Source organism: Rattus norvegicus, chromosome 17 (assembly GCF_036323735.1).
Source record: "Rattus norvegicus strain BN/NHsdMcwi chromosome 17, GRCr8, whole genome shotgun sequence".
Classification (NCBI taxonomy): Eukaryota; Metazoa; Chordata; class Mammalia; order Rodentia; family Muridae; genus Rattus; species Rattus norvegicus.
This window is the reverse complement of record NC_086035.1, coordinates 55,601,312-55,628,125: the sequence shown is the minus strand read 5'-3', so window position 1 is coordinate 55,628,125 and position 26,814 is coordinate 55,601,312. Positions and strand designations below refer to the sequence as shown.

Genomic DNA, 26,814 nt, shown 5'->3' with positions numbered 1-26,814 from the left:
ATTACTTGATTATTGTATCATGTCTCTCTCAGAAGACTGAACAAAAGTAACAACAACAACAACAACAACAACAACAACAACAACAACAACAACCTAACCAGGGTTGTTAGTACATCTGATAGAAAAAGCAGAATAGACACAATTACAATTATTGATTGAAATATGTGTGTGTGCATCTAAGAAGAAAGGAGCTAGTAGGTAGGGGGATGGCCAACTGAAAGATGTCTTCAAGTTATGGCATTGTGTGTGTGTGTGTGTGTGTGTGTGTGTGTGTGTGTGTGTGTATGTGATTGTGTGTGTGTGTATACATGTATTTAGTAGCTAGAGGTTGACATCCGTTGTATTCCTGAATGGTTCTCTATATTTTCCCCATTTATTTATTTATTTATTTATTTATTTATTTATTTATTTATTCATTCATTCATTCATTCATTCATTTTTTATCCTCATTGCTGCCCCAATTTCTGCTCCTAACTCACAGTCTCTCCCCCATTCCTCCCTACCCTTCTTCTCTTCAGAGGTAGGCATATCATCTTCTGCTGAGGCCAGACAAGGCAGCCCGGTTAGGGGAATGGGATCCACAGACAAATAACAGCTTTAGGAACAGCCCCTCTCCAATTGTTGGGGAACCCACATGACTGAGTTACACATCTGCTACATATGTGCTGGGGGCCTAGCTGTAGCCTGTGTATGCTACAGGATCTCTCACTGAAGCTGGATCAGCTCATCTAGACTAACTGTCCAACAAACCTAGTAACCTACTGATTTGGGCTCTCCTGATCTGCAATTACATGAGTGCACCGCCACACCTATGTTTTATATAACATATGTTATATGTTTACATGTTTTATTTTGGACTTAGGTCCTGGTGATTGCATGCTAAGCACTTTACTGACTAGGGCCATCCTCCCAGTGACCTATTATTTCTTTTTTTATTTGGAAGCTTTATTTTTTTATATGTGTCTACTTGTATGCATGTGTGCATATGTGTGTGTGCATATCTATGGGAGTATATGTAAAATTGTTGATTGAAATGTGTGTGTGCATTTAAGAAGAAAGGAGTCAGTAGGTAGGGGGATGGCCAACTGAAAGATGTCTTCAAGTTACGGCATTGGCATTATATATTTAAATTTACTGCAGCTGTGGTTGTGTACACAAGATTTACTCAAGATTGGGCACATCCTCAGGTCGTCATGGGTGGGAGAGGTTCCCACGGGGAGGGGATTTCATGTCATTTTCTTTACTTATCCACTGATAGCGTGTTCTTGTTCTAGGAAACATCCTCCTGTCTACCATTAAACAAGAAACTCAGTGGAACACACACATACAGATTATGTAAAAATAAGATGGAGAGAGAGAGAGAGAGAGAGAGAGAGAGAGAGTTGGAGAGGAAATTTAAGTTAAAATGACTAAAATCCATTGTGTAAATGTGTAAAATAAATCAAATAAGCATGCTCGATATCTATATGCTGCCACAAACCGCTGAGACCTGACAGAATGAGAATTACAATATCTGCTTACCTAAACTAAACCTGGGCCTTCTTTTGGCAAGTGTGTCACCAACCCAATTCTAATGGAAATGGATTCCTGGGATTTCAAGGTGGTGCTTGTTATGGGTACAGAAAGTCGAAGCCAATCTCGTGCTTAAACATCATTACCAGCACCTCAATTTGGTTAGATTTAAAGAACTAAAATCTCAGGAAAATAAGGCTTGACACACGATAAAAATAATAGACTTCGTGAACAAGAAACTCACCAGAAACCTCTTTGTGTCCGGGTTCCTCTTTGGTTAAACTGAATTTTATCTGAAATGCTTAAGACTCACTTGAAATGGATTGTGAACATGTGCCATGTTTTATTTATAAGTGACAAATGCTTAGGACACCAACAGATAAACATTGCTCAACCACACAGGAGTCTATGTCTTCTAAGACTCCCTGTGGGAAGCTTTGTTATCTCTTTCAGTCAGGCCTCTAATTCCTCCCTCTTGTTTTCCCATAATTTGCTGCTCTTTTATCTGTGGGTCACATGGTTATCTCATGAGGCAGTGTAAGGACTTGCACATGTCTGTCACAGACATTCCATGCCACGCTGGGTCCCCTGGCTGCTCTGGGTCCCCTGCTCCAGTACCTAAGTTTGATTGGGAAGATTCTGCTTCCGAGTCACTCCCTCCACCTCCAGCTCCTCCGTCTGGTATTTGCTCACAGCTTTGGTTGCCAGAATCTTCTTCAGATCTCTCTGTTGCAATGGTTCTCTGGATGTTTTGATACCTGTGCATTAGAAAGAACCATAACCAATTTGTGTTAGGTAATGCTTTGAATAAGGCAGTTGGAAAAATTGTAAAAAACTGCCTTGGAATCAAAAGTGCCTACAATTCCAATAAGACAACCACTAGACACCTGTCTCCACAGTATTTGACTAGGTAGCTGGGCAAATCTATTTCTCAGGACTTGCAGACCTTAAACTAGACTGGTGGATAGGAGAAGGGAGATGTTGGTTAGATCTGGAAATGGAGTTTTGAAATCCCATAAGCCCCTGCCGGTTATGACAAAATATGCCTTATATCAGCTTTATGTTTAGGAAGTAGATGGGGAGGGGTGTTGCAGAAGAGGTGGAGGAAGGAGCACAAATAGTCAAGTCTTAACTCAAAATCAGGTGGGGACTGCACTCAGTCCTGCTTGGTTCTTCTGTAGCAAGTCTCTGAAGGAGTCAGGGCCCTAGTTCTTCCCCCGATCTTAAGCAGCAAACTTTTCCTACTATGGCCTCCAAATTCCTTGAGAGAGGACCTGTTAAATTACATTAACTGACGCAAATTGAAACTTGTACTTCTAAGAAGCTGTCTGGCTACAGTTTCATACATTAGGGTTTGCGATTCTCTGGTCTAAAGACTCTATGTTTATCATCCATCATTCACTTCTGAAAATGTCAGAAGACACTTGTGCCAGCAGCGGTGCTGGGGGCACTTCTTCAGAGGGCCGTTTATAACTGTGTGGAATCCACTCAGTGATCATAGCATTACATGCATATGCGAAGGTTATGGGAACGTGAAAGATGACCCATTGGGATCCTGCTGAAACACAAGGAATGCAGCCAGGGCAGGAGACTACAGCCACCAGTGAGAAGCTGCCTGGACCTCTGACTTTAACGGGGGCAGAGAGTTGCCAAAGACTGCAGATGCTGCTATCGGACACTTGTCTAATATATTGGAAATTATGATTTCCCCAAATGGCTAAACAGTCTTTTCAGAGCCACATGCTCTCCAGCTTTCCTTTTAGGTCGTATCAAAGTTCTCTCCCTTAAAGGACTAATAGTACATGTGGGAGCTTTGTGATGGTACTCAGAAGGCCCCAGTAAGCCCAGAGCACAGATGTCACTGACTCAGCAGGTCTCTAAGAGCCTTGCCTTTTCCATTTCATCAGGAATTTCCTCTCAACGTCCTCCTGTACTTGTTATGTTTGGAGCTAAAGATATATAAAAGGCTCATTGGGTAATAAGATCGGAAAAAAAAGCCTTCCAAAACCACTCCAACCTAACCAAACAAATAAAGCAGCAGGTCAGGATATTCTATACATTAATTACAATTAATTACAATAAGGATCAATTACAATTCTTAAAGATATGGCAAATGTTGATTCTCTAAGAAGTCAAATATAAGCCATACCAAAGTGCCAGAAATACAGGAATATCTGCTAATCAGCAAACACAGATCGGAGGCAAGCTGGAAGTAAAGATATTTTTGGCCAAGCAAAATCTATAAAGCCACATTCTTAAAAAATTAGGCATTGATAACAAATATACCAACTCTGCTTCTCTCCCTGTGGTACTGTTTTTGGAACAGGATCACAAAGGAATACTCTAATATAAGATACTTTTAATATTTAAAATGGCCTTGGTCTTTAAATAAAAAAAATCACAAGACACTAAACAGAACATTTAATAACGAGACATTAAGTGTATTAAATTATAGAGCATTTACAGGAATTTAAATGTTGACCTGAAGAAATGGCAGTGACGTAAGTCATTATCATAATATGATGAAAAAAGAAAATATGAAATTATGTTGTCATCATGTCATAGCTAGGTAAGAACTATGCCATATATATTGAATATATTACTTAAAAATTTAAACGTTGGTGTGATATGAATGTAGGCTTTTTCTATTTAAATTTAAATCTGCCTTTACATTATAACTTAATAAAGTTAAGTCAAAATGTTTTAATTGATTATTTATAATGAAAATTTATATTGTTATTTGGCTTGTCATATATATAAAATTAGAGTTATTTAACTTTAGTCTCCAACTATAGTAATTAATGCAGACATAATCCTGTATTTCATTCTAGGCAAGTCTTGATCTACAGCTTTTGACCCTGCTTGTCTCAGGGTAGATCTTGATCTTTTCACTCACTTAGGATGCAATGCTAACAAGTCTTTCCATTTTTCAGTGAGCTAGGAATCCTTGTAAACTTCTCTAAGTAACTGGAGATTATCAGAAAGAATACCTAGAGACGATCGTAAATGAGTATACTCTCAGTATACTTTTTGTAGCTATCTACTTTCAAAGCACAGAATCCTTTAAATACTTGAAACCGGGAAAGGCAGTGTTTAAAAACGTGACTTTCTGTAAAAGGCTTTCCCACAAGAATCCAGCACATTCTCAAACTGCAAAAATGATTTTTTCTTTATCTGTCCATATGAACTTCAAATGAAGGGTTCCTGGCTGCCTCTCCCGGTGTGTGCAGCTTCATGGAAGGGATTTGGACTACATTTTGTTTTATACTATCTAAATACCATGAATGTCTATTGATTTTCATGCCATGGATCTGGGTATTTTGTTTCTTAAATATATTGTTTTGTTGATTAGATTTGCTGGGCCTTGTTCATTATTTGGTGTTTAAGCAGCACCCTTTACACATGTAGCTTGATGACCGTCTGGCTTGCTAAACCTTTTCAGCGTCTTTCTGCAGGTGGGATGGTCCTACTTAAAACAGAGAAAGGCTGTCCTATGGACATTGGATGCATTTATGTCTAGTAAAAGCAGGTTTTGACAACTTCTTCCCAGCAATATGCTTTGCTTCTGTGATTGTGAAGGAGTAGGCCAGGTGCCACCACAACCAGCATGGAATAAGTTAATTTGAGTGAATCTTGGTATTGTTTATTTTATTATTTCTGAGACAGGGTTTCTCTGTGTAGCCATGGCTGTCCTTGAACTATCTCTCTAGATCAGGCTGACCTTGAACTCAGAGATCTGCCTGCTTCTGCCTCCCAGTGCTGGGATTAAAGGCATGCACCACCATTGCCAGGTGAAACTGCCACTAATTCCTGTGGAGGAAATGTCTGTCAACATGGCGGCACTGCCATGAAGACCTGGACACCCATCTTTATCTGTTCTTCTGATATGCTGGAAGGTTCTTTGAGACAGATCACAATGAGTCTTCTTCTGGCCCTTGCCACAATGGGGCTGTGTGCTGGGAAGGAATCAATGGCTACACCTGCTTCTGTGTGTCTGGATATCACGGCAGGCATTGTGACTTGGAATTAGATGAGTGTGTTTCTGATCACTGCATGAATGAGGCTGTATGGCTCAATGAGTTAGGAAGATACATGTGTGTCTGTCCTCAAGAGCATTCTGGTGTTCACTGTGAGTTGAATATTGAGGAATGTGGATCCCAGCCGAGTCTACATGGTGCCACATGTGAGGATGCTCATGGGACTTACTTCTATGACTAAGCACTTAGATTCCTTGGAGACCTCTGTGAACTCAACTTTAGTGAATGTGCCAGTCAGCCACATCTCCATGGAGGTCTATGTGTGGGTGGAAACAACTACTACTGAGACTGCATGGGTTGTGGATTCACAGGGACACACTGTGGGACCTTGATGCTTCTTTGCTGGTCAAGGCCTTGTCATAACATACATGTGAAGACACTGTTGAGAACTATATTTGTCACTGCTAGCCTGGATACACAGGTGCCTTAGGAAAGATGGACATAAATGAATGCAGTAGCAACCCTGGCCAATTGGTGGGCGGTGTGCTGATCTGTCCTCAGAGGATTAAGGGATACATTACAGGCCTGCCTTACACCTTCTACTATCTTGGAGCCTCAGGCTGTGTTTATATCTGTTAGCCTGGATTCACAGACAGAAGCCTAGCATAACTGTCCTCTGAGACCCACAGCCAAACATTAAAGCTCTGTGAGTCTGGTGAAAGAGTTGGGGAAAAGACTGAGGAACTCAGAAGAGATAGGGACTCCAAAAGAAGACCAACAAAGTAAACTAATCTGGACACTTGGGGACTCCCAGAGACTGAACCACCAACCAAAGTACATACAAAGGCTGGACCTAAGATGTACCTGTAGCGACTTAAAGTTCCAGGAGGGGTTGGTACCCAGAGCATGCCTCCCCTTCATCAGTGGAGAAGGGGAAAGGTTATTGAGAGCTATCTGAAGAGGGAACTAGGATCAGGATGTAAAGTGAATAAATAAATTAATTAATGGAAAAAGAAAAGAAATAGGCTGCGACTGAAAATCCTTTATGGTTCTTATTAATGACTAATAATGACATAATGACTTTATGGTTCTTAGTGACTAATGGGAAAATGGAAGGTAAATGTCTTCGAAATACTCAAGCAATAAAAGAATGATCTGGTGACTTTCACCTAAAGCATAATCCTCTATACCTAGAATTCAATGTTAATCAATTATATGTATATGTGAATGAGTGTGTGTGTGTGTGTGTGTGTGTGTGTGTGTGTGTGTGTATACATGTATTTAGTAGCTAGAGGTTGACATTGGTTGTGGTCCTGAATGGTTCTCTACTTTATGTTTTTCCCATTTATTTATTTATTTATTTATTTATTTATTTATTTATTTATTTATTCAGTCATTCATTCACTTTACATCCTGATTGCTGTCCTAACTCACACAGTCTCTCTCCCATTCCTCCCTACCCTTCTCCTCTTCAGAGGTAGGCATATCATCTTCTGCAGAGGCCAGACAAGGCAGCCCAGTTAGGGGAATGGGATCCACACACAGGCAACAGCTTTAGGAACAGCCCCTCTCCAATTGTTGGGGAACCCACATGACTGAGTTACACATCTGCTACATATGTGCTGGGGACCTAGCTGTAGCCTGTGTATGCTACAGGATCTCTCACTGAAGCTGGATCAACTCATCTAGACTAACTGTCCAACAAACCTAGTAACCTACTGATTTGGGCTCTCCTGATCTGCAATTACATGAGTGCACCGCTATACCTATGTTTTATATAACATGTGTTACCTATGTTTATATGTTCTATTTGGATGTAGGTCCTGGTGATTGCATGCTCAGCACTTTACTGACTGGGCCATCCTCCCAGTGACCTATTATTTATTTATTTGGAAGTTTTATTTTTTATATGTGTCTATTTGTATGCATATATGCATATGTATGTGTTCATGTCTGTGTGAGTGTATGCCACATATGTATAGGCACCCATCAAAGCCAGAGAAGGTTTCAGATCCCATGAAGCTGGAGTTACATAGGATTGTGAGCTACTGGGCATAGATACTAGAAAAGAAAACTTGGGTCTATTAGAAGAGCAAGAAGTGTTTGTCACTACCGAGATATTTGTCCAGTTCCTCATTTTTTATTTTCAATCAGCCTACTCTGTAGCAAGTTTCTTTATACCATCCTCATGCATACTTAGCTGTAGTCAAATCTCTAACCCCTTACCGTCCCTCATCTTTCTGCACCCAGTTTTAATTAAACGCTTCCACTCCAGTATTTTCCCTTCAACTTTCATATCACATGTGTTCTATGTGTTCTTAACAGGTCAAAATGTCCATTTTTAAAGGACAGATCCAGTTAAATGTTAAAGGCTTTGCTATCAGTAAATATCCTCAACCTAGGTTCTTATTCTTTTCAGCCCCCTCAACCTTTTCTTTACCTTAGCACTTGAGAAACAACACTGGATATGTATGCAATTTCAACTGAAATGAGCCGAATGCCTACACTTCTAATAAGAAAAAGTATCCTGAAACCATTGTTTGCTCTGTCTTTTTTTAAAAAACTTTTATTTTTTTAAACATTTATTATGATAAGTACATTGTAGCTGTCTTCAGAACACCAGAAGAGGGCATCAGATCCCATTACAGATGGTTGTGAGCCACCATGTGGTTGCTGGGATTTGAACTCAGGACCTTTGGAAGAGCAGTCAGTGCTCTTAACCGCTGAGCCACCTCTCCAGCCCCTGTTTGCTGAATGAGAAAGTAGACATGTTGCTGGCTTGAAGCCCAAGTGACACAGCACCATGGCTACAACCCAAACACAAAATTTATCTGTGCAAGTTCAAGAGTAATGCTATAGTTTCTAACCAAAATGATCCTGGAAGAATTTCCCTTTCTTATAGGATCCTGACATGTTATCCAAGCTGGCCTTGAACTTGAGATTCTCCTATCTCAGCATCCCAAATAGCTGAAAGCACACAGGTGAGCCAGCATAGACCATTTCAAAAACATCTTTAAGCATTTATTCCTTCACGGGTAAAGACTTCTGAAGAATCAGTGTTTATGGTCAGACAATGACTCTGAGATGAGGAAAAACTCTAAAGTGATGGGTGTACAGTGCATGAGAAAGGAGGGTGGGCTCCGTGATGTTGGGTGTACAGTAGAGATGAGACAAGGACTAAGTCTACCATGATCTATGAGGCAATTTTTCTTTAAAGCTTTTATGGAAACTGCCCTTGGAATGTTCACTATTTTGAGTTCTGTATCTTTGGAAACATCCCGTGATGGACATGAACTAGTCTTCCCAAATATGGTCACATAGGGATCCTCACATCCTTGATAAATGCCCTGGGAGATGGGGCCATAATTAAAGAATTTCTGATTTCTGGCTTGTACCAGTAAGACAGAGGAACCTATCTTTAAATATCATTCAAGCTTAATGTGATTTCTGTCACTAATTTACAAACCTAGCCTTCAAAATAGTGGGAACAGCTTGGTTAATATAATTAATTTTGTTCAGTTTCCTTATAGTGAGCAGGAAAGCAGAAGAGGGATGTCTCTCCATCCTGATCAGGCTTTTAGGATCTCATTCGAAACCAATCACCAACCTTCTGTTAAGCTGCTCCATCTGGTGGACAGACCCGGATCTGATCATTCCATCTGGGGTAGGCGCCATTGATGGTCGCTGCCAGGTGGTTGTGCGATTTACATGGTCCACATAAAAGACCCGTCCATGGCTGTCGATTCGAGCTTCCCAGTCTAGTGTTTAATAATAGGACAAGAAAAGTCAAGAACGGACTACTAACCCATGTGTACATACCATGTGTACATATTCCACTTCCAGGTCTTCTGAAGATAGAGCTCACCAATGACTCATTGTAAAGACTCTCCTATGCCTCTAGCCCTTGCCCTCTAGCATTTGCCTTGACTGCTGGACAGCAGTGAGAATCAGCTTCCCAGAAAGGAGCTAACGTACTCAGACTCTCTACTTTGCCATGGTAATTGTGGGTCCTTGACTAGGACGTATGCTTAAATTTATTAGTGTCTAAAGAAAAGTTGCTTACTGCTTCAAAAATATTGCTGGTTATTGAAGAAGTAGGTGCACGATGCCAGAGAATCAGTTCTTCATCCAGGCTAACAGGCTAGGGGCAGTCACAATAGATCTTGTGTTTAAACCTCTTTTAACTTAGTTCTGAAATGTTGTACCTGCACTTTTAGAAAGATTCTTTCTAATGATTTATTTAATTTTCTTTTATGTGCATTGGTGTGTGGGTGTCAGATCTCTTGGAACTGGAGTTACAGACTGTTGTGACCTGCCATGTGGGTCCTGGGATCGAACCTGGGTCTATTCAGAGGAACAGTCAGTGCTCTTAACCCACGCAGTCATCTCTCAAGCCCCAAAAGGGCTTCTTTCTAACCTAAGTGGGCTCAAGCAATTACATTTCCTTTTAAGAGAGTGAATGGAAGAATTGATAACTACAGTTTCAAAATATCCATGTGATCAAATGTAAAGTCGCAGTAATCGAACAATATGACAAACATCAGACTGGAGGGAAGAGAGGGAGGAAGTGATGAAATTATATCGTAATTGAAACTGTATTTAAAAATGTGTAAAAGATAAAAAGATAAAATCTTTCAAATTATCTTTTTTAGTTTTGAGATTATAATTACATTATTTCCCTCATTTCTTTCCTTCTCATAAACTCTCCATATACTTCCTAGTCTTTTTCAAATTTATGGTCTCTTTTTATCTTGGTTGTTGTTATATATATATATATATACATATATATATATTTGACAGATATATAACACTGTTGCTAAGTAACCTTCACATAGAGTAGAGGGACTCAAGGCAGAGGTATAGACGATTATTATACACATATAAGTTGAAGTGAATTGAAATCCATGAATAAACCCCTTGAAGCTGAGAGTTAAATGTGATTTTTGTGTATCTGAACTAGGTATATGATATGAGCAATGATACACAGTAATGAGTAAAATTTCTTTGGTCCATATATAAAAATGTGATAGAAATGACACCAATATGGTGTCATGCTAAAAATACTAAAGATGTACTAAACATAGTTTCAAAATGAGGAAAACCATTTGGTTTAAGTGAGAGAAGACAGTTTTGGGACTGATTCAGATTTTATCTTGAAAACTCATGAGTTAGGTAACGATATAGTGACTCTCAAGCTTTAAATGGAAGATAAATTTGTCATCCTTATGGTTTTGTATGTATATGACATATCTGTTTGGAAACATAATGCTATATGTCTAACCTAGAAAGTTGTCAATGGCCAATGAAAGTCCAAATACCAGAAAATATAAAATTTAATGTATATGAGAGATGGAAGGAAAATGCAGTTTAGTTACAGAAGTATATTCTAAGAATGTTCCCCTAAAGTAGACTGTTAGATAATTCAGATATTAACTATTAGAAAAATAACCAATTTAGCAATGATCTTACTGTATATACTTGTAATTTCATAACTTCATAATTAATCATGTTCTAAATGTTTGAAATTTCTGTTGTTTTTAATCTCATTAAAATTATTAAACAAATTATTAAACAATTTTTCTTGAACTGTCATCAATGAAGAATAAGATTAACTCTTAAATAACAACAGTGATTTTCAATTCAAGTGAGAAAAGTTCACTTACACTTGCTATAAACTAGGAGCTATGGCAAGTTCTGAGGACACAGATCCTGACTCTAAGGGAAAGCAAGAACTTGTCCACTGACTTCTCTATTGACCTTGCAAATTACCGGAGAGGCTGGGGGGACTGGAGAATGGAACACTGGAACACATTCTTAGAAAGTTTCAAATCTCTAACTCACTCCTGGAAAGCATGTTCATCAGACCCTAAGCTCTTTCATTAATACATTAAGTATCTGAAACACAGTGTTCATCTTATATTTTTATAAATATTAATTAAATGATTAGCTGAATTGGAATATGTTTTCTGGGTTCCTTTGTAAAGCATTTATTTTCACATATCTTATAAACAAAGAAAAAGACATCCGAATGGATCTTTAGGCATCAGCTTTATAAGAAGGATTAACCACTGGGTTGCCAGGAATTTACTTAGACCCCTGAAAGCAGTGTCTGTTCTATACTGAGTCAACTTACAGTAGTATGTAGGTCAGGTTGAGTTGTTTAGGATAAAATGAATTATTGAATACCAAATTATGTTTTAACAAGAAGTGACACATGCATTGTCTTTATTATTGGATTGTGTATTTAAATATTTTAATCAATGCAATATCCTATATGTAGATTTTTTTGAACTTTACAAATGTATCTAATTACTTCATCCTATCACTAGCTGAATCTCTATGATAATGTAATGTAATGGCAGGTTATTCCTACCCAACATCCTCTATAAAAGGTTTTTCTATTAGTCTAGTCTAAAATTGGGTCATAATTAATTTTTATTTTCCTCCCATGTTGATGCTCAATATATTGTCAAACTTATCTTCAAAATGTATGTTCAGATATGACCATTCCTTAACAAGTCCCCTGCTGCCACCCTGATCCAAATCACCAATGATTTCCATCTTGGCCACTGCAATGACATGTATCTCATAGACTTCTATTTTTCCTCTGCAGTTTATTCCCTGTACAACAACCAGGGGAAAACTTTTAAAATACATGTCGGAAATACCATCTCCCTGCTCAAATGCTGTGGTGTGTCCTCATTCAGAATAAAAGGCAAACCTCTCTGGCAGTTTTCAACCTGTGGGTCTCGTCAAACTTCTATCTCCTAAGTATTTACACTATGATTCATAACAGTAGCAAAATAACAGTAAGAAGCAACAAAATTTTATGATCGAGGGTCACCTCAATAAGAGGCACACTGTTTTAAAGGGTCACAGCTTTAGGATGGTTGAAAACAAATTGCAGCTGTCTACAGGGCCCCAGGTGATTGGTTTGTACTGTTTCACTTGACCATAATTATAATCAGCCGTGTTCTCTCTGCCTCGGTGACTTCAGATGCATTGATTTTACTCTTTAAGTTCATCATCATGTCTCCACTTGGAGCTTAGTGGCTGCCAACTGCTGCCTTTGCCTGTGAAGCTTTCCCTCAGCATTTATATGTGTAACTCCCCTGTGTCATTCATTCATTATTGCACTCTTGGGGAGGCTTGCTTAGATTTCTAGTTCTAAAACTGCAAACCAGTGTCTACTACACATGAGAAGACTCCTTCATCTACTTCTGTTTTCTCATTGCATTTATCACTAGGCTCCTATTTCCCATTTCATTGTTTATTGTACACTTCCCAGACTAGCATATAGATGCTCCTTGCGGGCTGCGGTCATTGTTCATTTTGGTTAGCTAAAACAGTGCCAACTACAGAGCATTTAGCAAATATGTGGTAAATGAATGACTATCAGCAAGACAGTCATGTCCCTTTTGAGATCGCTTAACAAAATCCTGTTGTCAGAATTGATTAGCAAAGTTCTAATATTTTCCTTGCTATATCGATAGAAAATTAAAACCCAATTTGAGTATTTTTTAATTGTTGAGATTGGTTTATGCTATAGTTATTTTGAAGTGTTTTTATATCAAATTATTCATAACTAGTTCTACTAGGCATATATGTACATATATATGGGTTTCTTTTGTGTGTATGAGAAAGAGGATGTTTATTCAAAGTCACATGTTATATATAAATTTTCAAATAAATGCTAAGTAGAAAATATATGAAATATAGTGGATTTTTATTCCTTTCCCTTTTACTCATATCATAAATCAGTATATAAATGAAGAAAAAAATCAACCATCAAAAATTAAAAAAGATAATGTTTGGCTTGGCCTCTGAGAAATATATGTGGTGACTCTTTAAGCTAGTGTATATGTTAAGGACATTTATATTTTGACCAAAAGCAACTTGAGAAGGAAAAAGTTTATTTAGCTTATAGGCTACAGTCCTTCATCTAAGGAAGCTAGGGTAGGTGCTTAAGGCAGGTGGCTGAATCAGAGAACATAGAGGAAAACGCCTTACTGACTTGCTTTGACTCTATACTATTTTAGGATATCTAGGAAAGAATGTTAAGGATGAAAGGGCTTCTAGGATGATTCTTCTGCATTGCAGAGGCACCAAGGTTTTTCAACCATTAATTTCCTCACTGTTAAAGTATGACTGAATAGGGAAAAAGTAGTATTCATTGCTAAGTACAGATGGATTCTTAAATGTACATTTCTCCTTTTGAAAACTAAAATTGCCTAGTGCAAACTCTTGCAAAAGTGTGAGTTTTGGGAATACATTTGCACTTATATTAATCTATTCAGTATTAAAGATTATCTTTGTTTGGAAAAATATTGAAGCCAAACAGAAAAATTCCAGAATTCATAAGTACTAATTGTGTTAAATGAGTTTGCAACACTCATAGCTTCATTTCCTTCTCCTAAATATTTTAGATGGAGTGATAGAGCTTAAGCCTGAATGTCACATGCAGACTGTCTTAGTCCAAACTTAGTATTTAGCAGAAGAGGACATTAAAGCTTTTATTCCTACAAATAATGAAACATAATATTTTAGAGATTAAATGAATTTCCTAAGCTCAAATAACTAAAGAATTACTAATTACATAGGACAGTTATTAGGGTAAAGTGATAATGAATTCTAACCAAAAATAAATAGTTTTCCCGGAAATGCCAAAGAACTATAGCAGGCATTTGGAATTTTTAAACCTTTGATGCAAGTTATAGTTAGGGAAGCATAATTTCTTAAAACGCTATTGCTTAAAGTTGTCTTATTCTATGGAGACACTTGTGAATAATGGATTCACTGGAGAAAAATAAGAGTTCTACTTCCAATTGCAAATTCTGAAATGGTAAATTTAGGACTAAAAGGCCACAGACAAAGACTAGCGAGGTCTTGTAAAGAAATTTTATATGTTTTTTTTTTTTTTTTTGCCTCTCCCTCAGAATCTTAGGTATACTAGCATTTGGTTATCACTTCAATAACATATAATAGAAAAGCTTGTTATAAAAGCAGATTTACAGTAGGTATGTATTGTTATTTAGAAACACAGTCAATTTATGGAACTTGGGAAAGAATTTTGGATGTTTGCGTATGAATTCACACTGACCTGTCAGACTGGATGGGAAGAGGTAAGCCATAGATTTGAAAACTAAAGCTTACTTGGTGGAAGAGGCTCATCGATTGTTGGGTAGTGATGATGTTCAGGCCTCAAGGAAGGAAGCTGGCTTATTGGCTGGGAATTATGGAGCATAGGACAGTCACCTATGGACAAGATAGTCAAGACATTCATATGCATTGCTATGGCAATGTTATAAAAAACATGACTGCAAACAAAGATAGCCATAAGAAACAACAAACAAAATGGGAAATCTAGTTTTTGTGTCAGTTTACTATAGCCATGTCATTTATGACACAAATTATTTAGGAGAAGGAAGAAGAAAAGCAGAAGGAAAGAAGAAGAGGAGAAAGAAGGAAAAGAGGAAAATGGAGAGAAAAAAGAGGAGGAAGAGGAGGAAGAGGAAAAATTCAAATATGTTTTGAATTTGATCTATGCTAATACACTAATCAATACATGTGTTCAGAATCTGATTCTGCAGCTACTTGAATTATCTTGGTCAGAAGGTGGCACCAGGAAGGAACACTAGGGAAAAACTTAAAGAGCCTTATTTTATTCCCATGAAGGAGACAGGCTTGTTTGAAGGGAGTGAATTACTTATAAAGTCTCACAAAAGCTTTGTTGGATTATGGAAAATACACCTGATCACATGGATATGAGGGTTTCGTAATTAAAACAACAGAAGGCTATCAAAAGACTTGTTTTTTTCAGAGCTATAGGGAGCTGAAACTCTCAGATAGTGTGTCCAAGATGAATCAAGGAACTGGTGGCCCAAGAATGTAAATTCCTAAACAGGGACATTAGAAGATATGACGGGGAGCCAAATGTCATGGGAAATCATGGTTGGTCCAGATTGTATGGAGGAGGAGTCAGAAAAGCCAAACAGTGCTCTGGAAAGAGGAATGTATAATAGACAAAGCTTTAGATAAAAGTCAGGAAGACCGAGACAAGAAAGTTTGAAACAGAGAAGTGGGATAGACAAAAGAAAACTAGAGAGATACAAAGAAGTTATAGAAATAAGTATATCTATAGATTTCATGACTCATTATTATGAACACTGCTTGTACTGCTGTTAGTACAGACTTATTAGTAACCCAACAAAATTCTGTAACAGTATTTCTGTTTCACAATCTCCTGAGGTGTGTAGATTGACCACGTAAATTCTAGTGAATAATTCTCTCAATCTTTGGAGACCTTGAGGGGCTCAGATCATAGACAGCCCCCAACCAACCCTATACTGTTTTCTTCGTGCCTCAGAGTATGTTCACACCAGAGGACAAAAGACATCGTTTCCTTTTCCTTCCAGGACCATTGCTGTGAATTCTATTAACCTTTGGGTCAAAATAGAGAGAAAGTAAAAAGTAATGGTCAAGATATTTGAAGGATCTGAAATAGTGAACATTTCTCAAAACATCCATGCCTGGAAATGATTTTTCCCACTACAGTGCTATAGACACAGCAGAAAATAAATTAGTAAAAGATATTAGATGGGCTTAGTTTAGTAGTTTAATTCCAAGAGATGACTAGCAACTAAAAATAAAGATGTACTCAGAACAGAAGTTCCTTTTTAATATTAAAAATACATTTTTCCCTGGACATTCATTCCCACCATTCCTAAAATGCTCTGGCTCTTTGAAGGTACCAGTAGAAATCATGGATGCTACTCCTCATGCAAGCATAGAGCTCATTGTGGACAAGTGGCTGTTTCAAACACAGGTTTTGTGGGTAAGTAGCTATGGCATTCACATATATTTTCATAAGTGTTTAGGGTTAAAAAATTCAAAAAGGAAACATCACCAGATGCTGTACTTTACACTTTGTTTATAAAAAAAACCCCCAAAAAACAAAAACCTTCATTGTATTTTAACTCAACCTAACTTGTTAATTGTTCCTCCAAGCCTGTAGAAATATACTACTGCTTGGTGGAAGCAAACCCACAGGCCTGTGAGCCCTAGGAAACCTCGAGGATGTGACAGGTGCTTAGTGGCAGCTGACGGAATAAAACATGAACGCAGTTCTGCTCTGTGCTAGGGCCCAGCTCCACATCATCACTTTGAGTCAAATTAAGTGTTTAGAATATTCAAGAAGGGATAGTATTTCTCAACTAAAAATAAGAGAGTCTTTATGTTTTATTTTGATTATAACCAACATGGCCAAACTGTAGGAAAAACAAGCATGAAAGACACTTCCTATAAAATCTGTGTCCGTGAACACTATTGACTGGTTAGAATTTCAGTGTTGTGGGAAGAACGGGACGTTTCAGGCCCAAAGACGAATAACAATTCATGGTGAGGTGTTTATTATTCACCTATTAAACAGCCATTCTTTACTCCCACTCTATGTTAGACCTAACATCCTGTCACTAGGAGATAAAGCTGAAAGAACAAAACACGACTGAATGAATAAACTTGACAACACTCTAGCTTCACCAACTAAGGGGCTAAGAGCATCATCACATAGCATCTACGGTCTGTAGCTGAGGCTTCTCCACTGGGCTGTAGCCACCTACTCACTGTGTCCACCGATAACTTTTAAAAGCATCATTATTTAATGACTATTTTTATTCTGTTTCTATAGAAACTTCAGGAAAATGCTTTGGAATCTAGAATTTAATATAACCTAAAACTGTGTTCCTAGGTTCCTAGGTCATATTTAGCTCCAGAATAAACTAATTTTTATTCCCTTTTAATTGAAAGTTATGAATTTGTGTCAACATAAACTACCAAGATGCTATATGGAGCAAAGTTAAATAGCATTTAATTTGTGAAAATTTCCTTGGCTAACATGGCCAGGCTAGATTCAAAGGGTGGTTTCTTTAATGTAACTTTTTAAAGTTAGCTTTCTTGCTCATCTCATTAGGAGAAAGGCAGAGTATGCCCCTGTCTCATCTCATTTAACTTTTCAATTTATTCCTGGAGGTCAATGCTACAATTATACCCACTTGGCACAGTTAGGTCTTTTGCCAGGAAGTGGCATGGTGGACTTACCTCCAGGGCCTAACTCATGACCAAGTGACTCTGGTCTTTTCATCTGTCTGCAAATTTGTTTTTTGATAACTGCTTTAAACTGGGGTTTAAGTAAAAGTTTTATAGAAGGAAAAGAAACAAAATGTTGACAAGAAATATTAGTTTAATAGGTGCCAGTTTGTTTATATGGAATGAGTAATTGACTTTAAAACTGAAGACGGCTGCCTTTGAATTAGAATTTTATTTGAAATGTGAGAAGAGAATTTTTGCATTTATATTGTAACTGGACTGGGAGAAAGGAAGATATTCTAGAGAGACGCTTGTTTCTCTCAGTCTGACTAATAGGCTACTGCTACAATGGACTGAAGAAATTTGAGTTTTTCCAGGAATCTCATGTTTGATGAGGAAAAAGCTGAGGCCTGTTGCCAGTCAGAAATAGATTTCTGAGAGATTTCAAACAGTTGTCCTAACTAGTCAGATAACCCTTCAGGGAGGTGGGTGCGTGGGAGACCTGGACAGTGATGATGGTCAGAACTGACCCTTAGCTTTGTGTTACTCTTCCAAACATGAACCCAATGTGTACCACAGAATCTTTTAGTTCTCTTCTGCCACAACCTCCTGTTTCTGCTTTATGTGACCGGTGATGCGTTTAGTTAGTGGAGCCTTGCTTGTTAGTGATGCCAGGGCTCAGGCTCAAACTCGAGTGACTCTGGTTGATTATGCTGTTCTTCCTTTCCATCGGCTAAAACAGCCCAGACTAACAGAACCAACTATTATAATAGGAACCATGCTTGTAGAAAAAAATAGAAGAAAAAGGTACGTAGTCTACCCATTTACAAAGTGCATTGCCATTGTCACTAAAGCCAGTGCTTCTGGAAAAACTGGAGGAGTGGCCCCCAGAATTCTGAGAGGTGGTGGAGAATCCATGTTCTTCAACTAATATCCATATCTATCACTGATCTTTAATGTGTTTTAGGAAGTCAGTATATTTGCTACCTGATGCTCATAATCATTTGATACTTCTTGTTTAATTGTGGGGTTGCTGTCAAGACCAGAAAGCTAACTTATATCAACTACTTCTGGACATTAGTCAAAAGCACACACATAGGTAAGCAGCTGCTCACATCCTATTGGATATATTTCTTGGTGTGAATTTGAGACATGTGCCAGAAATTCACACACCTAGACAACTGCTTGAATGCCTACATACAATGTCCAGGGCACCCCTTTTAGGAACAGTCCCTTCACCAACAACATGGGAGACTTGTGTCCTATAATTATGGTGGTCTTATTACCACTGGTCTGGTTTGAAGTCTAACCTTCTCTCCTATTGCTAGGGCCTGCCATGGGGGAGTCCAGACCTTCAGTAGTTCTTGCTGCATTCCCACCAGGGGCAGCCAGTTCATCCTGCCAAGGCCCAGCCCCATTTGTAGACTCGGGATCTAGCTCTGGGCTTTGCACCGAGTCAGGTACCGACTCGAATGCACTGTTTTCCTCCTCCTCATCCTCTTGTGAAGAAAAGACTGTGCTCTCAGAGATCTTGGCGCTGTCCACCGAGGAGAAGCGTGTGTGGCTGGCAAACCGATTGTTGCCATTGTAGCAGGAGCTGCTGTAACAGGAGCTGCTATAACAGGAGCTGCTGTAGCACGATGTGCTATAGCATGAGGGGCTACAGCATGAGGCATCACAGCCCTCGCAACTGTGGTCTGCTCCCTGCTGGGGGCTGGAGTCACTCTCACTCCCAGTGCTGGGGTGAGCTTCGCCATCTTGGCCAGCGCCAATGCTTTTAGATAAATTGGAGAAATGGCCCCCAGAGCAGTCAGAGGATGCCATGCAGAGAGTAGCGCCATTGTTCTCGCCATCTTCCATGGACTGTGGGTCAGCAGCTATTGTGTCCACCTCGCTGAGCCCATCCTTTTCAGAGGACTCCTTGAGGGTGGATTCCTCCTCCATGGCATCCTCCTCCTCTGTGGTGCTTCCCCTCTGGGCCGAGGGCATGCTGTGCAGTAGGGTGTGGATGCGGATGTAGTGGGTCCTTGGGGTCTCAGCCTCTCCACAGGCAGATGCGATCACTGTTTCAAGCTCGGATACAGGTAAGGAACATGGCCTGCTTTTTTTTCTCACGGAGGCCCTCAGCTCAAGTCCAGGCTCTCCTTGCTCCAGGGCAGAAACACCCTCTTCTTCCTCCTCATCTTTCCCCTTCTCCTGCATCTCTTCCTCTCCCGCTCCATTTTCTGGAATTGCTTCCTCTTCTGCCTTGCTGCCTAGAGCTGTACTCTCTTCTGGCAACAGCGAGGGTGGGCAACCCTCACCCAGGGGAAGTCGCTCTGCCACTTCTTCTGCGCTCAGAGTGGGCTGGGTGTCATGTTGCTCTGGGTCCTGAAGCTCTCCAACCTCTTCCGGTCCTTCAGAGAACTTGCTATCATCTCTGGTCTCCATAGCACCCGCAGCTTCCTCGACTGGCCTGGCATGCTCTCGGTTTTCATTTTCTGAGCCGCGCACTCCATCCTCTTCACTCGGTGCCTCTGGCTTCAAGTCCTTGAGGAATTCTGCAGCATCACCGGGAGGCTCCCCACTGCTGTTTTCCACCACACTATTCATGACACTGTCCTGCACTTCCGCTGACTCAGGCTCAGCATTCAGAGAGATCTCTTCATCGTCTGTGGGCAAGAAGAAAACTATGTCATCCTTTTCATAAGAGCAATGGAGCTGGTGTTCTGCGTAGGCACATGTAAAATATGGTAAAGGATCTCTACTATAAGATACTGGATATGAGTGGATGAGTGTTTCTCAATCGCTTCTGAAAAATTCTGTAATGAGTGCTATTTATGCTAATGACTTTATTATTTATTTTAATAAACAATTAATAATTGTTATTATTAACTTTTAGAAGGGCTGCTATTTTAAAGTTCTCCTTTAAGGGACTGCTGAGAAAAAAATTAATATCCCAAACCTAGCTTTACGCTACCTCAGAGATCAACAATGTTTGTTACATAAAATGACTTTCAGAGATAAGGACAGCAGTACTGTTTATAATTCCTTAACAAGCCTAAGCAAATTAATTGTGTTTGCTTAAATCATTTCCCATGGATCATCCTGCAAGATAATGAGATGGCCAAGCAGGGGTCTTCAGCTGCAACAAAAAGCAAGGGATTGGGCTACATTGTAATCCTCTACAGTGTTGAATAGTCAGAAACCAAGGCTTCCAACCACATTACCTTTCAAGGAGATATGTTTAACTCTGTTAACATTTAACAGGTAACACTGTTTAACTCTACCTTCCTGGGTTGGAAATACACCAGATTGGTATTGGGGTTCAAATGCATTAGTACAATTCCCTATTTGAAGAAAATTATCTCTCTGCTAAAATGTGAAGCTGTAATCCATCTTTATATTCACACACAGATGAGTCAATCTAAGAATGTAGCAAAAGGCTGAATGTGACAGGAGAAAGAAAAAAATATTTCCTTACACTCTAGTGTATACTGGAGCTTAGTGATTGCATGGTGATATACTTCAGGCTCTGAGTTCTCAGAAGCTTCATTAGCTTTAACAGTAACTCATAGACTTGCAAGAGGACTTAATATTTCTTGACATGAGTTACATTTAATATGGCTGCTGCAGAAGAATAGAAAAGGATTAGGAGGCATCTCCTCATCATTACTGTTTGAAAGTATGGTTTTATATGGAAAATGGAATATAGAATGGTTCTGAAAATTTCTGTTCATAATCTTTATCATCCCTTTAATTTTCTAAACGTAGTTCTTCAACAATATGTCATTTTTTTTAGCTCATAGCCAATCTATAACTAGTTACTAGGTATAAAGAGATGATTCGCATTCATGTGTTTTATCACTCATTCATTTGCTCATGTGTAGAATGATTAAACAGCTTTTGAGCATCTCTTATGTGAGGTTCTGGCAATAAAATAATAAGACACTGTTTTGTATCACATTGTAGACCTCTATTCTACTGTCTAACCATCTATCTTTGGACTCTGGTGAAGAGGAATCTTTTAATCAAGGAGGCAATCCTGACTTCTAAGATAGATCACGGGCTTCTAGGAGTCAGATGAAGATGACAGAGAACTACACAGCCGTGACATGCTCGGAAAGAACTATGGTTACTAGTGTTTCAGAGAAAACAACTGCACAGACACCAGCCTCGAACAAGACATGAAGATCATGCTGAAAGTACCTGCGTGGATGGAGGATGTGATCTCAAATCGGAATTGCAGATGTCCACTCACATGGTCAGTTGGAAGCCTGCGGCCAAGTGTGTAGCTGACCACCCTATCCCTAGAAGGAAATAAGCACCATCACAGATTCTGTAATAATTTATCTTGCTAATGACCACACAGTGTGTTTTCTACACCAGCTGGTGGGACAGGCGATCTCAGAGAAGTCACAGGGAGTGAAGGTCCCTCTGGGGTCCCGTTTTAAGGTATATATGTAGGATCAATAAAAAAATTCTTATCAAATATTCTAACTCAAGGAAAAGTACAGATCATATTTAGTTATCACTTTTTACATTTTGGCATGGCCATGAGCTCTGGGAAAAAAACACTTAAAAAGAGTAAATTATGTGAAATTCAAATGTCTATCAACACTGTTTTATTGGAACACCGCCATGCTTATTAGCTTACACATTGCCTATGGCTATTTTCTGCCACAGTGGAAAAGTTGGACAGTTTAGACAGAGATTGGTAACCTGTAAATCCTCAAATTACTCCTTTTACAGACTAAGTTTGAGAATCTGTGTTGTAGAGAAGGTGAGGGGACAAAAATTATAAATGCCTTTGCTTGATCTTCCTACGGAGAGTCTTATTTCCAAATACTCCTTGGCAATAGATGTGCCAGAATATGTTGGAGGAATATATGTGATGTATAAGAACAGATGTCATAGGAGAGTCCGTGCTGAGCTATGGAAAGCCTCCTGCTAGAGGGCGGAGACTTGTGATCTGTACTCACTGATCTTTGACTTCCAGTTACACCAAGTATTATGACACATATCATCTATTCTGGATTCTGGTGCCATATATATAGGGCATATATATATATATATATGAATGAAAATACATAATCTATACATGAAGAAATTAATCTGAAGTTGTAATGATATATTTTCTACCTTGGCTGAGTTTGGGAAAGTACTTCCTTGGGATATCCAGGTACAAAGGCATAGTCCACAGTTGGTTATTTACCTGATAGTCACTCCATTAATTCATTTATGGTATTCAAATGAAAACACAAATCATTTGATGTCACTAATAAAAGACTTCTTAGAAAAAACTGACATTGTGAAACAAATAATATGGTCTAGTGATCCATGTATTTAATATTTTTTCTTGATTAAAGCATGACAAAATGTTTATTGTCAGATTTTGTTAGTTAAAACAGTATATGGAGATATAATATGATGAACCACAAAATTCTGTCAATTTAGAAAGGAGTGATATTGATCAATATTTTGAAGTACATCCACTATGATCATAAGAAATACTTTCTGAATCTAAAGCTTAATTGTAATGAGAGCTAAAGATGATCACATGGCCAAATGGAAATTAAGTTCACTGTGTTTTACACTCACTTTCTAAGATTTTTTTTCTTTGCTTTCAATCACTCAGTAAGCAAAGAGTGTTTGAGTCCCTGCCATGTAGAAAGTGCTGAATTTGGCCTTTGTGTCCGGCAGGGTAAAATCTCTATGTTCTCACAGGACCTCCCTGTAACACCTTAGAACTAGACAGAGAATAAGGAAAGAGCAGCAAATAATGATCCAGGTAGTCTGTGACACTTCCAAAGTGAAGACTTGAGTTGAATTTAGAGACCAAAGGCAATTAATTAAAAGAAAGTGCTATAGTTTGAGGAATGGAGTGTGGACTGAAAATTGTGTGTGTGTGTGTGTGTGTGTGTGTGTGTGTGTGTGTGTGTGTGCGCACATGTGCCCTGGGGTTGTACCATGGTGCAAGGCAAATTATTGCTGCTTCATGGCCATAGCCCTGCAATTTGTTCCTATACATTGCACATCTCCATAAAGGGCAGCAGTATAGGAGTGGATGGATGCTACAGGTCTTAAAAGAGGAGGCAAAGCAGCTTAGGAAGTGGAGGATTAGAAGCTGGAGAGCTTCCAAACCCAATGGGGCAGTGGTGGAAAGCAATCCCACAAAGACTTACTGTTGCTCTCACTCGTCTGTGCTTCCTTCTTCCAAGTTGCAAGAACACTAGGAAAACCAAACTTCCTGCTCAGAAGAGGAGACCCTCTTCTACTTCAATTTTTTCTTTCTTTGTGTGGTTTTTTTGTTTCATTTTGTTTTTTGTTTGTTTTGTCTTTTGCTACCTAGTAGACATTCTTCCACAGTGAGGAGTAGGGATTGCAGGATGATACTAAAAAGGAACTTAGCATAGGGAAGTAGAAGAGTCCTCTCTGTGGCTGTAATGAGCCAGAGTTCAGCACCCCAGGGAGTAACTGAGTATCTGTTAGGCAGACGTGATATCTGATAAACAACTTCAGCAAAGTGGCCTGATACAAAATTAACTCAAACAAATCAGTAGCCTTCCTTTATACAAATAGTAATCAAGCTAAGAAAGAAATTAGGGAAACAATTCCCTTCACAATAGTCACAAATAATATAAAATATCTTGGGGTAACTCTAACCAAACAAGTGAAAGACCTTTATGATAAGAACTTCAAATCTCTCAAGAAAGAAATTAAAGAAGTCTCAGAAAATGAAGAGATCTCCCATGCTCATGGATTGGCAGAATTAACATAGTAAAAATGGCCACCCTACCAAAGGGAATCTACATATTTAATGCAATCCCATGAAAATCCCAACACAATTCTTCAAAGACATGGAAAGAGCAATTCTCAAATTCATATGGAAAGGCAAAAATCCCAAACTATTGAAAGAAATTCTTAACAATAAAAGAATGGCTGGAAAAATCAACATCCGTGACCTCAAGCTCTACTACAGAGCAATAGTGATAAAAACTGCATGGGACAGGGACAGACAAGTTGATCAATGGAATAGAATTGAAGACCCAGAAATAAAACTACACACTTACACACACTTGATTTTTGACAAAGAAGTAAAAAATATTCAATGGAAAAAAGAAAGCATCTTCAGTGCTGGTCGAACTGGCTGTCTATATGTAGAAAAATGAAAAGAGACCCCTATTTGTCACCATGCACAAAACTCAAGTCCAAGTGGATCAAAGACCTCAACATAAAATCAGATACACTGAATCTAATAGAAGAGAAAGTGGGAAAGAACCTTGAACTCATTGGCACAGGCAGAAATTTTCTAAACAGAACTCTGATGGCTCACACTCTAAGATCAAGAATTGATAAATGGGACCTCATGAAACTGGGAAGCTTCTGTAAGGCAAAGGTCATCATCAATAAGACAAATTGGCATCCTACAGATTGAGAAAAAAATCTTCACTAACCCCACATCTGACAGAAGGCTAATATTAAAAATATATAAAGAAACCAAGAAGCTTACCAACAAAAAAACCAAACAACCCAATCAAAAAATGGAGTATAGAACTAAACCAAGAATTCTCAAATGGCTGAGAAGCACCTAAAGAAATGTTCAAAGTCCTTAGCAATCAGAGAAATGCAAATCAAACATTCCACCTTATACCAGTCAGAATGATTAAGATCAAAACCTCAGGTGACAACACATGTTGGCAAGGATGTAGAGAAAGAGGAACACTCCTCTATTGCTGGTGGAATTCCAAACTGGTACTAGAAATCAATTTGAAGGTACCTCAGAAGATTGGAAATGGACTTATCTATTCCACTCTTGGGAATATATACCCTAGAGATGCCCCACCATGCCACAGGGGCACATGTTCCACTATGTTCATAGCTGCCTTATTTGTGATAGCCAGAAGCTGGATACAACCCAGATGTTTCATGACAGAAGAATGGATACAGAAAATGTGGTTCATTTACACAATGGAATACTACTCAGCTATTAAGAATGAGGACATCTTGAGTTTTGCAGGCAAATGGATGGAACTACAAAATGTCATCCAGAGTGAGGTAACTCAGACCCAAAAGGACATGCATGATATGTTCTCACTAATAAGTGGATATTAGCCAAAAAAAAAGAAAGAAAAAAGAAAAAAAAAGTACAGAATACCCAAGATATAGTACACAGAACTCAAAAAGGTCAACAAGCTGAAGGGCCCAAGTGAGGATGCCTCAGTTCCACTTGGGAGGGAGAAGATAGCAACCACAAGGGAGAAGGGAAGGAGGGGCAAGGAGGGAAAGGAGATGGTGGTGGGGGGAGAGGGAACATAATCTGGTATTGGGTGGAGGAAAAGGACTGAAGCCCTGAGGGCTAGCAGAAAGAATGGAAACAGGGGACCTTGGGAGGAAGGAGGTTGGGAAGACCCTCTAGAGTGTACCAGAGATCTGGGAAGTGAGAGACTCTCAGTACTCAAAGGGAAGGGGGGACCCTAGAAGAAAGGCCCTACAGTGGGGAGAGGGAACTTATTGAATCCACCTCCAGAAGAAAGACAGGACATCAAGTGAGGGATGGGGTTATTATCTCACAGCCAGTGCTCTGACTCATAATTCTTCCTGTCTGAAAGAAATGCAGGGATGAAAATGGAAAAGAGTCCAAGGAAAAGAAGGTCCAATGGCAGGCCCAAAGTGGGTTCCAGCTCAAGGGGAAGCCCCAAGACCTGAAACCATTACTGAAGCTATGGGACATTCATCAAAAGGGACCTACCATGACTACTCTTCAAAGGACCCAACAAGCAGCTGAAAGAGTCAGATGCAGATATGTGCACCCAACCATTGAACAGAAGCTGTGACCCCTCTGGTTGAATTAGAGAAAAGCTGGAGGAAGTTAAGGAGGAGGGCAATCCTGTAGGAGGACCAGCAGTCTCAAATGACCTGGACCTCTGAGATCTCTTAGACTAACCAGGCAGCATATACCAGCTGAGATGAGGCCTCTAACACACACACAGCATAGGACTCCCGGGTCTGGGTTCAGTCAGAGAAGATGCACCCATCCCTCAAGAGACTGGAGTCCCCAGGAAATTTAGAGGTCTGGTGGGGCGGATGGTGTGGGGACGTCCTTGTGGAGACAGGGGGAGGTTGTGGGGTGGTATGGGATGTGGAACCCTCAGGGGGTGGACAGGAGGGGAATAAAATCTGGAATGTAAAAATAAACAAATAAATGAATGAATAAATAAATGCAGTATTAGATGTCTTACCAAACCCCACTTTTTGTCCC

General features: G+C 39.2%; 1 protein-coding gene across 8 annotated transcripts in view; it reads right to left on the bottom strand.

Moving 5' to 3' along the window:
- The window catches only part of Hecw1 (HECT, C2 and WW domain containing E3 ubiquitin protein ligase 1), a 413,125-nt gene that overhangs the window by 151,903 nt on the left and 234,408 nt on the right, over window positions 1-26,814 (bottom strand). For 5 of the 8 annotated variants that reach the window (XM_017600485.3, XM_008771697.4, XM_017600486.3 and 2 more), the window contains 5 exons: window positions 21,762-21,862; window positions 18,884-20,224; window positions 14,643-14,744; window positions 9,097-9,247; window positions 2,131-2,270 (listed from right to left, as the gene is read on the bottom strand). In XM_017600485.3, coding sequence (XP_017455974.1) covers window positions 2,131-2,270; window positions 9,097-9,247; window positions 14,643-14,744; window positions 18,884-20,224; window positions 21,762-21,862 — 1,835 coding nt within the window. The remainder of the gene's footprint in view (window positions 1-2,130; window positions 2,271-9,096; window positions 9,248-14,642; window positions 14,745-18,883; window positions 20,225-21,761; window positions 21,863-26,814) is intronic. The other 3 variants (XM_017600487.3, XM_017600489.3, XM_017600490.3) reach the window with 3 other exon arrangements.